Source organism: Eutrigla gurnardus (genome assembly GCF_963514095.1).
Source record: "Eutrigla gurnardus genome assembly, chromosome: 20".
Taxonomy (NCBI): Eukaryota; Metazoa; Chordata; class Actinopteri; order Perciformes; family Triglidae; genus Eutrigla; species Eutrigla gurnardus.
Window position 1 is genome coordinate 15,123,308 of NC_139931.1, and position 15,629 is coordinate 15,138,936.

At 43.5% G+C, this 15,629-nt stretch overlaps 5 protein-coding genes across 6 annotated transcripts in view; 3 read left to right on the forward strand and 2 right to left on the reverse strand.

Annotated features, from left to right (window-relative positions):
- Window positions 1–169: 169 nt before the first annotated feature.
- Window positions 170–1,243, forward strand: ndufa6 (NADH:ubiquinone oxidoreductase subunit A6). The gene is made up of 3 exons (XM_084038078.1): window positions 170–341; window positions 730–845; window positions 1,021–1,243. Exons 1-3 carry the CDS (start codon window positions 203–205, stop codon window positions 1,150–1,152), a joined length of 387 nt encoding a protein of 128 aa, XP_083894204.1. The 5' UTR covers window positions 170–202; the 3' UTR covers window positions 1,153–1,243.
- Window positions 1,244–2,213: 970 nt separating this feature from the next.
- Window positions 2,214–7,818, reverse strand: fam234b (family with sequence similarity 234 member B). 2 transcript variants are annotated; one of them, XM_084037506.1, is made up of 13 exons: window positions 7,695–7,818; window positions 6,423–6,971; window positions 5,921–6,034; window positions 5,641–5,808; window positions 5,307–5,422; window positions 5,050–5,200; window positions 4,720–4,858; window positions 4,227–4,421; window positions 3,952–4,030; window positions 3,655–3,822; window positions 3,435–3,555; window positions 3,024–3,250; window positions 2,214–2,943 (listed from the first exon to the last, which is right to left on the reverse strand). In XM_084037506.1, the coding sequence occupies exons 1-13, from the start codon at window positions 7,729–7,731 to the stop codon at window positions 2,941–2,943; spliced, it is 2,067 nt and encodes a 688-aa protein (XP_083893632.1). In that variant the 5' UTR covers window positions 7,732–7,818; the 3' UTR covers window positions 2,214–2,940. The 2 variants fall into 2 exon arrangements, with proteins under 2 accessions (XP_083893632.1, XP_083893631.1); XM_084037505.1 differs by lacking the exon at window positions 2,214–2,943 and having other exon boundaries at window positions 2,967–3,250.
- An 838-nt stretch (window positions 7,819–8,656) lies between these two features.
- poldip3 (polymerase (DNA-directed), delta interacting protein 3) lies at window positions 8,657–13,412 on the forward strand. Its single transcript, XM_084037015.1, has 10 exons — window positions 8,657–8,753; window positions 9,455–9,555; window positions 9,666–10,093; window positions 10,219–10,269; window positions 10,411–10,485; window positions 10,603–10,824; window positions 11,041–11,118; window positions 11,244–11,373; window positions 11,646–11,712; window positions 12,248–13,412. The coding sequence occupies exons 1-10, from the start codon at window positions 8,686–8,688 to the stop codon at window positions 12,462–12,464; spliced, it is 1,437 nt and encodes a 478-aa protein (XP_083893141.1). The 5' UTR covers window positions 8,657–8,685; the 3' UTR covers window positions 12,465–13,412.
- Window positions 13,413–13,644: 232 nt separating this feature from the next.
- The window catches only part of LOC311031311 (epithelial membrane protein 1), a 155,200-nt gene continuing 153,215 nt past the window's right edge, over window positions 13,645–15,629 (reverse strand). Inside the window, exon 6 of the mRNA XM_084037548.1 lies at window positions 13,645–13,660. The gene's annotated coding sequence lies outside the window, so the exon portion shown is untranslated. The remainder of the gene's footprint in view (window positions 13,661–15,629) is intronic.
- rrp7a (ribosomal RNA processing 7 homolog A) lies at window positions 13,899–15,610 on the forward strand. The gene is made up of 7 exons (XM_084037007.1): window positions 13,899–13,974; window positions 14,201–14,343; window positions 14,426–14,551; window positions 14,673–14,796; window positions 14,947–15,044; window positions 15,126–15,333; window positions 15,446–15,610. Exons 1-7 carry the CDS (start codon window positions 13,911–13,913, stop codon window positions 15,529–15,531), a joined length of 849 nt encoding a protein of 282 aa, XP_083893133.1. The 5' UTR covers window positions 13,899–13,910; the 3' UTR covers window positions 15,532–15,610.

Here is a 15,629-nt window from a genome sequence, read left to right on the forward strand (position 1 = left end):
TCAGAAGAAAATGCTATATTATTATTATTATTATTATTATGTTTAAGAAGATGTAAAGGGTCAAAAACAATGAAGTGATATAAAGTTTTACTTTAACTGACCGTCTCCTGTGTTGAACCAGCCAGCCCACTAGGTGGCACCAGAGAGTTCCTCGCCAATAGACACCGTACGTAAAACCGGAAACGCTGTAACGACAGCAGTCATGGCGTCCACGGCGGCGACCCGAGCAGCAACTGGAGCCGCTAAAGTTGTCAAACCAATTTTTAGCCGGGACCTGGACGAAGCTAAGCGCAGGGTCCGGGAGCTGTACCGAGCCTGGTACCGAGAGGTCCCCAACACGGGTATGTGGGTCCGCTGTGGCGGTTAGACGGTAACGTTACACAGAAACAGCGCCAGCGTCAAGGTCGCGTCTATGCGGAGCTTCAGCGAAACCAACATTAGCTGCTAGCGAACAACAACATAACCATAACAGTGCATTTTTACACACGCTAGACATACGTTCCCCAACACTGAATGAAAACGTCCATATTATCACTTAAGGTTATTGAATAGAAAACCGCGGCAGCGTTCATAGCTTGCAATGTTTTACTCTTTCCATAACATCATCTGTATATGAGCACCTCGCTGTTGTGATAAGAGCTGTAAAGATTTACATAATGAGATGACAACTGTTATACTAGTGAGTTCGTGGATGAGGTTGCGTGACTTCTTCTCTGTCTTTCTCTACAGTGGCAATGTTTCAGCTCGACATCACAACGCGTCAGGGAAGAGACAAAGTGAGGGAAATGTTCGACAAGAACAAGCATGTGTCTGACCCCCGTGTGGTCGACATGTTAGTCATCAAGGTAAAAACAGTGATCATTTTAATTTCCTCATTTGTCCTTTGAGACTGTGTTTCTGTGTTGTAAGCTGTCCAGTACCTCATCTCAGTGTTAACAGGCTATTTCTTAGAACAAAGCTCTACCGTACCTTCCAGGTTGTGTTGAAACGTTATCTGTTTGTATGTTATTTGATCCTCAGGGGAAAATGGAGCTCCAAGAAACGATCCACGTCTGGAAGCAGAAGACCCACATAATGCGCTATTTTCACGAGAGCCAGGAACCTCGTGGCACTGACTTCCTGTCCAAATTCTACGTTGGTCATGACCCATGAACTGTGTTTGTCTGCTGACCTCTGACCCCTCTTTGCTTGTGTCCAGTGTGACTGACCTTCCCCTTTACTGTAAATACACACTAAACCCTCACATATCTACAGTTGTGTCTTTTATTCAGACATTTTATTGGTGTTATCTTAAAGGGACAAGTTACAGTTCAACCAAAAACACACCAAAACTTGATCCACAGACAGCGTTGTGATCAGCTCCTTTTTCTATAAGACAGTTGTTGGACGTACGTGAATATAGCAAATAGGTCTGGAAGCTGTACACAACGTGTTTTAGTAAATAGGAGCAGCAGTGTTATTTAAAACATGTTGCTGTTAGCATCTCCAAACTAAAAGTATTTGGATGGGAAGACTGCACACTTGTCAAAAAGACAAAATAAGATGTATTTAGATTTGGATGAACTGTCCCTGTTTAAGATGGTATGGAAGAACCGCTGGTGCTTTTTAGGCTTACTTACATGTTTATGTGTACATTTAGTGGTGGACTGATGTGTGATCACCAAAGTAGTGCATGTAAATACAGTATGATATCTGCTCAAAGACTCTAACGCTCCTTTCAGTGGTCGTGACTTTCTGTGACTATTTCATAGCTTAAAACCAAACTTTGAAGGTGTTAGTAGTCACACATATTTGCCATGTTATGAACTGGGTTTTGAGAATCTAGTCTAGATCTAGTGCTTCAGGCGCATGTGTGCATGCTTTGCCACAATTACCAGTGAAGCCCACAATCCAAGCCAGTGATACCTGATTAAACACGAGAGAAGTTTGCATTCAGGGCTTTCTGCCAGAAAGGACTCATTTGAACCAGAACCAGAGTTCTTGTTGCCGAAACCAAAGGAGATTTTTCTGGCAGAAAGACCTGAATGCAAGCTTCTCTCATTTGCTGGAGGTGCAGCTGTTTCTGAGAGCCGATGCCATGATGACAGCCTTCATGACAGCCTGACATGGTAGCACCCCACCAACGCCACACCGCTCTCTTTTTCTAATGATAATTCTCATCATCCAGTTGCACAATTTCAATGAATCCAAAGACTCGAGATAACACAATAAAAGACACTTGATGCCGTAAAGGATTGATCTTCATAGTTTCACTGGCGATGTGTGAAGCTGCAGCTTACATTTAAATGCCATGACCTTTAGCAGCCAAATATTCTGAGAAAACAAACTGGTTGATCACACAACCATTAAAACAACATCAATCAACAAATTTACACAATAAAATCTAAAATGTTAAAGCAATTCAATAAATACTGTACAGCATTAAATATTTACACACTCCCTATAGTGCTAACTTAGTGATCACTATTAGTGGCTTAATGACAACAAAATGCATGACTCCACATGAATGTACTGGCCTTGGAAGTTATAAGTGCTGCATACTGTAAACACATTTACATATTCTTTCATCAGGATTATTGTGCTTCACTGTCAGTAATAATCTACTGTATAAAGATATAGTAACAATATCCAAACAATCGTAAACATTCAATGGAATATCAATGACTTCCCCAAAATGCAAGTTAAATCATTTAAATAAGCATTTTCAATGTACAAACATAATAAATTAAACCAAAAGGTTAAAAACAAAACCTACCTACAGATGATCCTTAAAGTAAATACAGCTCATGTAACGGAAATTAAAATCATACTTGGTGAACCAAACAAGATGTATATACACCACTTAGTGAATTCTCAGTGTCTCCTTAGTGCAGAATCAGAGTCCTTTTTAGTTGCACGGCTTCCTGGGAAGCGGGGCTTGGTAGCGATGGTGGCTCCTCCTCACTAAACAAAGCAGCAAAGTCAAGAGAGTGATCAATCAGACTCAACCAATCTATAATATGTCACACGTGTGTCTTTCTCACCTGGTGTTTGAAGGACAAACCCCTGAAGAACTTGTTGATCTCAAACGTGCCAGGCTTGACGGCTCCCCCGGGCTTGTTGCTCTCCTCCAGTCTGACTACTTGTCCTTTGGTGATGGCAGCTTGGAGGCTCATGCTTTTGACTATCCGAGCTCCAGGCTCTGAATCGGGTGTGGGTCGGGAGGATACGGTGATGTAAGAGGCGTCTTTCTCACGCTCCTGATAACTCACTGTCGCACACAGAGTAGGAGAAAATAGGAGGTAGAAATATCTATTACTCTGTCATTACTATCTTTTTCTACTTTCAAATACTTTTCAAGAAATCCCATTTGTGGGCATTGAATGATAACGATCACGATACAAAAATCTATGCATCAAAGCAGATACTGTTCTGCAGTCGATTAGAACTTTCACCTGCAGAGGTGACCGTGGTGTCCGTGGTGTTGGTGAGCTCCAGCAGGATTGTGGGATGTGCAGGGTGCAACAGGAAGAGTTTTCTGATGAGCGGCTCCGCTGCAGCAACACCGGGCGGCACCTGAACAACCAGCGTGGACGGTTGAGTATATCGTACACAGCAGCCTTTCCGTTTTTTCTTTTTTCTATTAACAGCCTCAATAATCTACAGCAGACTCACGGTTGTCTTGGTATCATTCCTCTGCGCTTTGATTGGATCGCTGGCCCAGAAGAGGAAAGCTGATTGGCCAGTTGAGGTGGAGAGGACTGAGGTTTCCAAGACGACGCGAGGGCACAGAAACTCCTCCGACCAGAGGAGGTGTCCATTTTCCCCATCGACGACCTGCGCCTAAGAGACGGAGAGACATTTTTCTGTGTAATCAATACTCCCAAACAAAAAAGGAGCAGTTTAACTCACATCTTTCAGCCGCCCTACATTAACATGAGCCTTAACGTGTGCAGTTACTCTTTGTTTTACCTTCATAATCCCATTAGCTGAATGCTGAATGAAAAGATCGAGAACTCCGTCATCGTTGAAGTGTCCTGGAGCTGGTTGGCTGGGACAGGAGAAGACATTTTTTAGGGAAATTTCACAAAAATTTGGATGCATAACTTCCTTTAAATATGAACTTTAATGTCCTAAAGCTCAAAGCTTCAGCATGGTTGTATCATCATAATAGCAGTGTTGTTGGCAGTAACATGAATGTGTTGATAACACAGTGAGCAGTGACACGGTGAGGTGTGGGGCTTTACCTGTGAATGGGAGCTGAATTGAAGGTCCATATTTTGTGGATGTCCTTCTGTCTGAGCACTGACACCTTGCTGGAGCCATACACCAGCACCCAGTCACTTCTGGTGGAGTTGAGGTTGGAAAACGTGTCCAGGCTATTGTGGTTGTTGCCAAAACCAGCCACAAGAGGGAGCAGGATCTCAACGCTCTCATATCCTCTGGAGAAAACCAAAGGTTTGATTCTGACTTCTATCAGCCCAATTGTGTAATGAAACCGTATTTAAACCTCACTGTTTACAAGCCAATACATTTCTTCCCCAGTAATTAATTGAATTACATATTTTAAAATGTTAAATTGTATGACAACATGATATGAATATGTAATAATGACTTTAGACAGCAAATAACATTGTATGGTTTTAAAGTGCATATAAGACTCCAGTATCAATTCTGTTTAAGACTCAGGAACTACAAGTCTAAGCATGTGATGGCTATGATCCAGTCACTGGGGCGTACCTGTAAATGTTGATATAAGAGGAATTGGTTTTCTTCAGCCCCTCCCACCCCGGATCCTTCCTCTTCAGTGCCTGAGTTATGGGCATTTTTCCAGTGGCACGAACGTAGATATCACGCAGAGAGACGGCCACTACATTACCTGAGGGGGGGGAAACACATTCACACAGACGCTTGTAAACCTGCAGTTAAACTCATTTCATGTAAATTAACTGTATGCTAGCAATATGACAGAGCTCTGCTTTTTCTATTTAAAATGATTTACAGCTACAACCAAACAAATGCCTAAACACATGGTGACTGTTGATCTTTATATGACGTATTTGAATGCACCTAGTCCAAAGAGGATGTAGTAAGCCCCTTGTTGTGTCTCATGCAGCAAAGGACCATTCAGCTTTCCGTGAGCGGTGAGGTTGAAAGGAACGGGATGTCCGAGCTTTGCCCCTGTCAGCCCAGAGATCAACGCCAGGGAGAGATCCGAAGCCTGAAAATGAATCCAGCAGCAAAAAAGATAGGTATTCACTGAATATGAAGTTGTGAAACGTGATCTGTAAACTTTCAGATCATGATCACATGGATCACTGCTGTACCGCATCTGCAGGCAGGGTAGCTATCAGCAGATCTGGGACCGAGTCGCCCTGGAGGTCTGGAAGCAACACCACCTGGGATTCAATGTCCTTCAGCAGGACCGACCACAAGTTCTTCCCTGGAGAATGAAAGGAAATCTGTCTGATCCTGTTTAAAACAGGTGTAGTGCCCTTATCTTCTTACGTCTCTGGTCTGGTTTGGGAACTAGAGGCTGAGAGGAATTTAGCTCAAACATAAACAGAACCTTCAGAATAACCAGGCAACAGCCCAAAACAACATGAGAACAAATACATAAGCTGTATGTCGAGGTACGCATGGAACGGGGAGAAACCTAACCTGTGGTGCCGTTGACTGCTATGAGGATGGATTTGCCGATGAGGAGGACGACGGGTGACGGTTGGGTGCTGAACTGCAGACCGCACTGGATGAACATCACAGACTCCCGCATGACTTTCCTCCACAGCACCTGACCGCTGACCGCAGACAGGGCCACCGCACTGTAGACTGGGAGGAGAAGAGAACATAATCAACCAATAGAAGAGGAGAACATGCAGCGCTGACAAAAATCAGAAAGGTTAACGAGGGAGAGAGAATGAGATATTAACTCCTCACATACTTTTATTCCCTTGTGTGGGATGGGTGTCATTCGTCCATTCGGTAACACCCAGAAACACGTCCTCCACTGAATCGCCATCAACGTCCCACAACGCCAGCGCGGGTGGTGTGACCCCTACACATAGAAACCACAGGAAAATAAACACTGCCAGCCAGTAGCTCCTAAGTCCACCCGTGGGGGGGAAATGGGTGAATCATAAAAAGCACAAAAGTAATAAAGTATCAAAACTTTAATGGTTATATTTCCTAAAATACTGGCAAAATATGCATGTGGTCATAATTGTAGAGTTTGTGCATGCTGGAACAGGACATGTGGTAGTTAGAGTGATGCTCACAATCCTGTATAATTACAGAGGAGGAACTAATGCCGGTGTTGTCTCGCCACCAAGACTCCTCTGTAAGTCTTTATGAAGGGAACATTATCATACATGGAAAGTGTCAGAGAACCTCAGCTCTTCAGTCATTTTGTCAAAGTGTTTCTATAGTGACATAATTCTCTTTACCTCCTGCATCTCCCAGTGCTCTCTCCCACTGCGGCCTCTTTTCCAGTTCTCCCTTCTGGCACGGGATCAGAAATGCACACAGCAGCACCAGCAAGGCGGTGCAGACCAGAGGCACCAGGAAAAACGCACTCCGGATAGCATTCTTCACCCTCTTCCTCTTTTCTTCAGCCTCACTGCTATGAACCCCCAGCCCGGCTCCGCCCAAAGACCCGGACCCTCTTCTGTCCTCCCCGATCCGGTCCCTGCCCGAGTCCCTGTGGCCCCAGTACTGCATGCCTTTCATGTCGTCTCTGTCCTGCCTGGATTTGCTGGGGAGTCGTTCTCTCCATTCGTCTTCCTCTTCCTCCTCGTCCTCCTGTGCCTCGTCTTCGGCCCCCACGAGTCTTCCAGACCTGCCTCCTCGCAGCTTTGAGGAACCCGCGCCGAGGCAGCCGTCCCTGCCAAGGCCATTTCGGGGGTAGTTGAGCACGAGGTCGTCCTCTTCGCTCTCATCCTCGCTGTCTGCTTGGGTGAGAGGGTCATACTCGCCAAGCTCCGAGCCCTTCTTCCCTGCAGAGAAACATATTATTGATCCACAGTTACTAGTGTATTCTCTCACAATACTGATTTATTAATAAGGTAGGTAATGCCTTTAGTATGCAAACATATTATATTTAACACATAAAACAATACACAGGACAACATGCTTTGTATACTGTAGTTTACTAATCAACTACTATTTGCATGAAGGTTATTTTGATGTTTAAAACATTATAAATAAATACTTATTGTAGGTGGCTCATGATTGGAAACCTTTAAAAATATACCAAAAAATAAAAGATAAAAAACGAAATACTACAACATGTGCTATTATAATAATATGCGTGCTAGTTCTTACATAAGTGATATGTATTATCACTCTTGAACGCTTGTTTACTGTCCAGAGCCGGTCAGTCTATGTTGGGGTAACACTAGCTAACAGCTAGCTTAAAAGGACACAGCAGAGGCGCTTCAACGGAACGATGTCGACACGTTGCGTTATAAATAGAGACATCTTTAAAGACATCCTTTGGAGAACGTGTCCTTTCATCAGGGTTCATGTGACACAGACACCAATTGTGTGTGTGGGACGAACCAGCGCATCAAATGAACCCGAGCTCAGACCGTTAAAGAGATGAGGCGTTATCCTCTCAGACCGTGTAGTCCTCACTGATAATGGTTTCAATAACGGGTCCGCTGGAGTCTATTTACCATGTTTATCCGTCTAGTTGAAGAAGGCATAGCGCATCTTACCGGGTAATTTGAGGGCACGGGACAGAGCTGCAGCCATTTCTCGTCTAACGGATCCGAGAGACACAGCGGTGATGATGAACAGCTCGAGGACACAGCAGGTTCGATCTGCGCCTGCCCAACTGCATTCTGGGATTCGGAGTTTTACGTTCCATCCTCTGCCACCGACTTTTTTAGTGTTGTTGCGTTCATTATGCACAATGGTTTGAGTACATAAACGAAACCCAAGCACACATATGGCTTTTTACGTGAAATTAAAGCATTTAGTAATGCCTCTATTTATTTGGGGTTTGTTTATTTATTTATTTTTTACAATTTTGGGTTTCAGGGAAGGTCCTGGCTCCACGAGGCATCTCGCAAAGTAGGCGAGTCACCTCAGCAGGCAGACCTTTACCCCGTCAAAAATTCTTCTCGTTATGTTTACGAGGACACGGGCGTCACCCCGCGTCGTTATTTTCCTTACTCATCAGTTTAAGGCATGACTACTAGAGAGTCGATGACTGGCAAAGAGATATTGCCCAGGTGTTCTCTGTTAGGGTGCTGACTGTAAGTTGGTGGCAGCAGTTTATTTGTCGCTTCTACCAACAATTGGGCGTTTGTAAAATACAAGTTTATCGAAATTGTCAAATGCATGTCATGTCAAACAGTGTTTGAAGATCAGGGATTGTTTTTATTGCGCAAAACCACATAACTTTCTGTGAATACTCCGCGCAAAGGCTCACGGGTACTGAAGCACAATTGCCGCTTGCTATTTGACAATCGCAAATTATTCAATTATAACTGGGCAGTGGTTACGTTTTGAAGCTATTTAGTCTGTGTTTTTCAACAGTACATCGACCTCTCTACTCGGCTCGTGGTCAAATAAGGGTGTTATTAAAACAAGTACATATATATTTAGTTCCCGGCAGCCAGTTTGCACACTGACCCAAATCGTCTCCCGTACCCCGATTTAAAAACGTCGCATGCGCGCACGCGCAGTGAGCAGTGATAGAAAATGGCAGACGTTTCTCTGGACGAAGTGATACGACGGCGCGGCATTAACCTTAAGGCACCAGCAAAACGGTATTAAAACTATCAATGCACTGATGAATGTTCGCTTATTAAGGACGACGCAGTTTGTAGTAGCATTCCTAAAAGCCCAATGTGTAATGAGAGCTCTTGGTAGCTAACGTACAGCAAGCGGCGAGAACATCTTAAATGCTAGGATGCGTTGTATATATTAGCTGTAGGCCTTTTGTCTGAAGCTATTCGGCGTTATAGTTGGACTATTCTGGCTGAATATTTCAAGTAAACACAATTGTAACTATATTAATGTTTAGTAGTAGAGGTAACGCATACATGTTAAGTGCTGCGACCAGTTTGCTTAGGTGTGTAGCTTCACTCGTCAGGCTTGGCTAGCTAGCAAGCTAATATTTATGTTGTCAGCAAAGCAGGTTTTTGCTCCGTTACTATCGAACACGTCGGTCGCTGGAAGCACTGGGCTAAACTAGGGCGTTTGTTTATTCAAACCAATGTTGAATGCGTCTTAACGTTGTCCCTCCTATGCTATGCTTGTATGAGAACGCGTAGATGAAATTAATGCTACATATTGTCTGTGCAAATAGCAGGGCCCAGTACGACGGCTTTCCCTATACCGTTTGAAAAAAGCAATACAAATCGTCTGTGCTGTTGTACTGTTGTTGCCTAAATATTTAGCGTTTACGTTTTATTAACTTTAAAGGGGGAAGTACTCTCTTCACAATCCTAATGTTTGTTTCTGGTAGACCAATGTTTGGACGAGGTGCAGGAGGGGTTGGCAAGAGTTTTGACGCCCGGCAGAAGATTGGGGCTAATGACGTCAGACAGCGACTTGGAGCTGGAGCAGGTGAGGGCATCATTGCCTAACTCTACGTATGCCTTATATTTAGTGAAAGTCAACTGATTAAGACATGTTGAGTTTTGGGTATTCAGAGTAAAATTATTATCTTCCCTAAGGTTTTCAAGTGAAAGATGCCAGAGAAAAGCTGGGTCAGAAGGACGCTCGCTTTAAAATCCGTGGCCGAGGCGGAGCTGGTGGGGTGCAGGATGCTCGTCAGATGATCAACTCACGCAAACAGGGCCAGAATCTGTTCAGTGTCCCTGCACAGACCACGCAGAAGATGGCAGTAACACACCATCTGCAGAGCCCGACACTTGTGCCACAGATACAGATACACACCACCAACAACAATCTTGTTGGTGTGAACACAAGGCATTTTGCCCCTAATTTACAAGGACTGAGTCTGAGGGGCAGCGCCACTCCACAGCCAAGCAATAAGAGAATGATGGATGCTCGTGATAGACTGAGCCTCAAGAGGAGCATTGGTGGGACACAGACACCAGTAGCTGCACCGCCACCCCTAAAAATAACCAAGACCATCCAGGTGAGGTTCAAATTACTTGCTTGGTGCTCAGATCAACGGCCTGCATATATTGTGTGTATGCTTGTTGAAGCCTAAAGGCACATTGATGTGCTTACTGTTTCAATGTTTGATGCTTCTTCTTTCAGCAACGTCCAGTAGGAGTAGGGATGTCAGGTGGACTAAGAGCAGCCACACAGGTAGAACTGTCTTGGCATGTTTAAACACAGCAGAGAATAATCTTTGTTGATGAAAATATTAATCTCAGAGAACACAATGTCTCACTTGTATACTGGCTAAGATTGTAAAACATGATTTTTATTTATTTTTTTCTTCCACAGCCCCTCTCAAATGAGCGTGACGGTATCCACAGTAAACAAATGAAGATCACTACAGCTAGCATGTTACAGTCACGGGTAAGAGCTACTTCATGACAACCGACCATGTATATAACGCATTCAATTATAGTACATCCACTGTCCATTTCCCACATCCTATTAAACCCTTCCTTCCCATTCCTTTATTTCATATAGTCTGGTACAATGGGCTCCGCATTCTCTATGTCAGCCCCAATCACCAAGGTGGTTAAAAATGATGCTTACACAGCCCCACGTCCTCCTGTCCCCGTGGCTCCCACCCGGCCCACTTCCAGTATGGCTGCTACCCGGCCCTCCGCTGCAACCTTACAACCAGTCTCCAGGACTCTTCAGCAAAGCACAGCAGAAACCAGCAAGACAGCTCCTCCTCCTCCTCAGGTAAACATTCATGCTTGCGTACTGTAGCTCCGTATATACACCATCCCTACATTTTGTAGCTTGTCTGACAATAGTGCAAAAGCTGTAACTGTAATGATAGAAAAACATAGATTAACAGGCTCAGACATTTCCTTGTTAACCTTATCATCGTGCTTGTACAAACGGTATTTCATTGCCTATGCTTGATCATGTGGTTTTATCATATTTCTTTTCCAGCCTACTTTTAGTCCATTGGAGGGGACAAAAATAACGGTGAACAACCTGCACCCCCGGGTCACTGAGGAAGACATAGTTGTGAGTAAATCACATTGATTGCCAATAAAATTGTGTTATGTTTGCTATTCACTGAAGACTGGGTGCTGTAGTGCTGTGATGACTCATTCAGTGTGTGTTTGTACTACCAATCTATTTGTCTACAGGAACTGTTCTGTGTGTGCGGAGCCTTGAAGCGAGCACGGCTGGTGAAGGTGGGCGTGGCTGAAGTGGTGTTTGTGCGTAAAGAAGATGCCGTAAGCGCATACAGGAAGTACAACAATCGCTGCCTGGACGGTGAGTGCCAGTAGCAAGGTCGCACACATCAAAACCACTGGGTTTTGGGCACTGGCCTCTGTTGTGCATGCAGGTCAATGACTACAACACTGAGTTTGCTGGTTAGGGATATCATTGTGTGTTTGTTAAAACAAAGTGCCTTTTGTTGAGCTGAAGGATAGACGGTAGAAGGTAGATGTATTCAGTATCACTGAGACTGCCATTAATCCAATTTAGTAGAGTTTGAGTGTTTTCTGTTATTTTTCTTATCCGTGTTTCTTGTCCTCCAACAGGACAACCCATGAAGTGTAACCTTCATATTCAGGGAAATGTCATCACTTCTGATCAGCCCATTCTATTGTAAGTGAGCCCACATGGATTAATTGAAAATGTTTTTGTTGTTGCCTGCTATTGCATGCATATATATTATTTAGCATATTTTCAAAGAGCTGTAATAACCCCTAAAAAGATTTAATGAAATTAACCATTCATTTCTTTTAAGTATAAAGAATTGTGGCCTTGCCTCTATTCAGTTTGCAAATACTCCAGCAGTGAATATGCAGGCCGCCTTTGTTCATTATCTTATTTGAATAAGCATGTGTGTTTGGCAAGCTATGAAGAATGAAGCATTTACTTGGATAATCCATTGCTTAGCCTGAGTAATCCAATCCTAAAATGTGTTAAGTGTTTCCAACTGTTCTCTCCTTATACATCTTGATAAAAATAAATGATCTTAAGTTAAGCTTCACATTGAAATGCTGTTGCTGTATATGTGCCTTGCACTATCAGTAATCAGTAAGAGTCTAAGTAATGTAATGAGGTTTTTTTTTAACCCTGATATGGACACGTTGCATTGTATTATGCCTTTTTAACATGATCTCCTCGACTCCTACAGGAGGCTCAGTGACACTCCAGGCTCAAGCAGTGGCACAAAGAAAGACGGTCTGCCCCCCTCCTTGTCTCGCCCCGTCGGTCAGCGAGCTTCATCTCAGCCTACTCCAGAGGTGGACCCTCAGACCATCCTCAAAGCTCTGTTCAAGTCCACCGTACAGTCCACCTCCACCACTGAGCCCCCCAGCGCACAGGCCACTGCCTTTCGCATCAAGATTTAGCTCATGTCTAGTGTGAATACACTGTCTCTTCATAAACATATTACTACATTCTCAGTGTTCTCATACAAACTGGTTTTCACTTTGACAGCAGCTCATTCTCTTATATGAAACTGATTTTTACACATTTGATATACATGACTTCTCTGAACAGGAACCTTGTGGATACGCACAACTGTGGGCTTGGTTTCGTGGTATCTAAATGTTACCCGTTTGTTCCTAAGATGGAAGGAAGTTTGACGTGACTTGTTTTAATCCAGTGTGGTGAGGGATGCTGAATCAAACCGCATATGTAGGGAATTTTTTTGTCAAATCATTACCAGCCCATTTCGATTTTTTTTTTCAGTTTATCTCCACCCCTCCTTTGTCCCCTCAAAAAAATGGGCCAAAAACCCTGATTTAGTATTTTTATTTTTGACAGAAACCGGGTTGTTTAGTTGTATTGCCTGTACGTCTTCAGATTTCTGGATGCTCACAGACCATAGAAATAAAATGGTGTAGAGATCAAACCAAAATAGAAGAACAGCAGACAGTAGATACCATGTTTATCTGATTAGGCAGTACAATTGTCTTCAGCAAATCCTCATTGCAAGTCTAACTAACTTCAGCCTGAAAATAGGTCTTCCTAGCAGAAATGATTGAAAACACTTTGATGTGAGTAAATCAGGGATTGACAGACATGTCAGTCAACCAGTTTTTGGACAGTCATGATATTTTGTTTATTTTTACCATTCTTGTGGCATCCAAATTCTTCTGTGCTCCATTTGTGACTGATTTTATTTGGTTGTCCAGTTTTGAAGCAGTATGTGTTTAATTCTTCCTGGTATATATTACACTTGATTTATGTTCAAAAACTGTAAATTACTTTCTGCTGCTTTCATTGTATCAGTCGAGAGACTAGAGAAGTCAGATCTGTCTGTGAAATGTCCCCATTAAATATTTAGCTTTGTAGATGCTGTCTGTGACTCGTCTTTCCTCCCTGCTACGTGATGATGATTATTATGCATTTTTCTTGGCGTAAGTCTGTATTGACAAACGGCATTTAGTCTTTCTGAAATAATTTCCAGCTGTCTGTTTTTATTATTTAACCTTAGCCAACCTATTTAGATTATCAGCTACTTTTCTTTTGGACATATACTCATTGACATTCTTACAACTGAACAGCCAAAAGTCAACTTAAATTAGTTTTGGGCTGAATACTATGTAGCTGATGTGATCTCATAAAAATAAACAACAAACAGGATATCTAATAATAATTAATATTATTAAATTACATTTTAGGGGCAGAATTAAAAAAAAAAAAGGTTTTAAAAGATTCATTTATTTTGGTAAAGTTAGTTGTGATTGTCCTGAAAATGCTTTAGCTTCAGATTTTATGAGGTCACTATGAAGTTTGGAGATTCCGTAGATGGGTTTAGTTGTACTTCCGGTGTGAAAGGTTACACCAAGATGGCGCCGCACAAGAAGAAACATGCTAGCAGCCAGCCTTGTATTATTCCTGGTGGATTTACAGGTAATAATTAACAACGTTGATTTAATCTTTTCGCCGGGATATTAATTTATTCTCGGACTTGTTTCTTTTCTTGTGGTTTTACGCGGTTTGTTTACTGAACGTTAGCCCCTCTCCTCCCTGCGGGGCTCGGTGATTTATTAGTGATACAAGTGAGTGTTTACTGAGTGACGTGTTAGCTTTAGGTTCAACGTCTCATATATACCGGTATTGTTCTCTCTCTTCGCAGAGCTGCCCTTACAGTTCAGTCCCGACAGCGCCGCTCAGCACTATCTGTACGTGAAGGAGCACAAAGTCCGAGCAGAGAAGAGTTCCCACAGGCCGCTGGACCGGACCTTGTTTGTGCTCAACATCCCGCCATACTGCTCAGAGGTATCTGCTAGAGACCTTATTTGTTCATCACGTGATAAATGCTGTAGACAGGCTAACTGTTTGTTCGCTGTTTGTGTGCCAGGATGTCATCAAAGAGCTCTTCTCGCAATTCGGCTGTGTTCAGTCCGTGGAGCTACGGGACCACCCGGGCTCCTCCCAGGACTCTGGACCCAAGCTGACCAGGTTTTTCAAACCAGTGGAGAAACAGGTTGGCCTGCACTGCTTCTCCCAAAGCACCATGAGCCAAACGTTCACCCCACGTCTTGTTATGTACAGCATATTTCAGCTCATCGTGTTTGACCTGTGGTGCCTCCCTCTGTCCCCACCAGGGTTTTAAAGTGGGCTACGTCGTGTTCCAGACCTCCGCCAGTTTGACAGCAGCTAAGTCCCACCCAGGCAACGAGCCTTTGGTGGTCTGCACCGAGCAGCGTCCAGTGAGCACGGGAGCACAGAGTGTGTGATGCAACATGCGTTGCTTTTCTATGAATGTTTTCTCCTTTTATGGCTGTTTTTAAATCTAAATCTAGTGTTAGAGTTTCAGTGTGAGCCAGGTCAAACACACTCTGACACATTTGTGTTATTTGTTGCTCTATCTCACGGCAGAATGGATTCAGCAGTACACAGATTCTTTCGTTCATCAGGACAATCTGCAACAGATAGTCGACTCCTTCATGGAAGGCTACGACAAGCGGAAAGAGGAGGTGGGCATTCTGCAGCACGTCCTCCAGCGTGACACGCGCCCGTCTAGTCCATGCAACCTCAACGTGTTCTCTTTGTCACAGGAAGCGGCCCAGCAGAGGAAGGAGGCTGAGCAGCAGCAAGAGGATGAGGAGGGCTGGGTTAAAGTCACAAGAGGACCCAAGGGCACCAAGGCCCGCCCCCACAGTGAGAAAGCCAATCAGAAGACTCTACAGAAAGAGATAAGGAAGAAGAAGAGGAAGGAGCTCATGAACTTCTACACCTGGCAGCACAGAAACACACAGAAAGAACGTAAGTTTCCAATTAAGTTGATTATTTTATTAATCAGCAGGCTGGAGTTTGCCCGAAAGTTAGAAAACAAAATGCTTTTGTTAATTGCTAACTATTTTGTTTTCCCCCCCAGATATTGCTGAACTAAGGAAAAAGTTTGAGGAGGATAAACAGAGAATAGCTCTGCTGAGGGCACAGAGGAAGTTCAGACCTTACTGATTTTCCTTTCCTCATTCCACTGCTTTGTGTTTATTAGCTATATTGTAACTCTGAGCATTTGTTTTCAATAAATCATTTTGACAGACTTAAATTTTCAT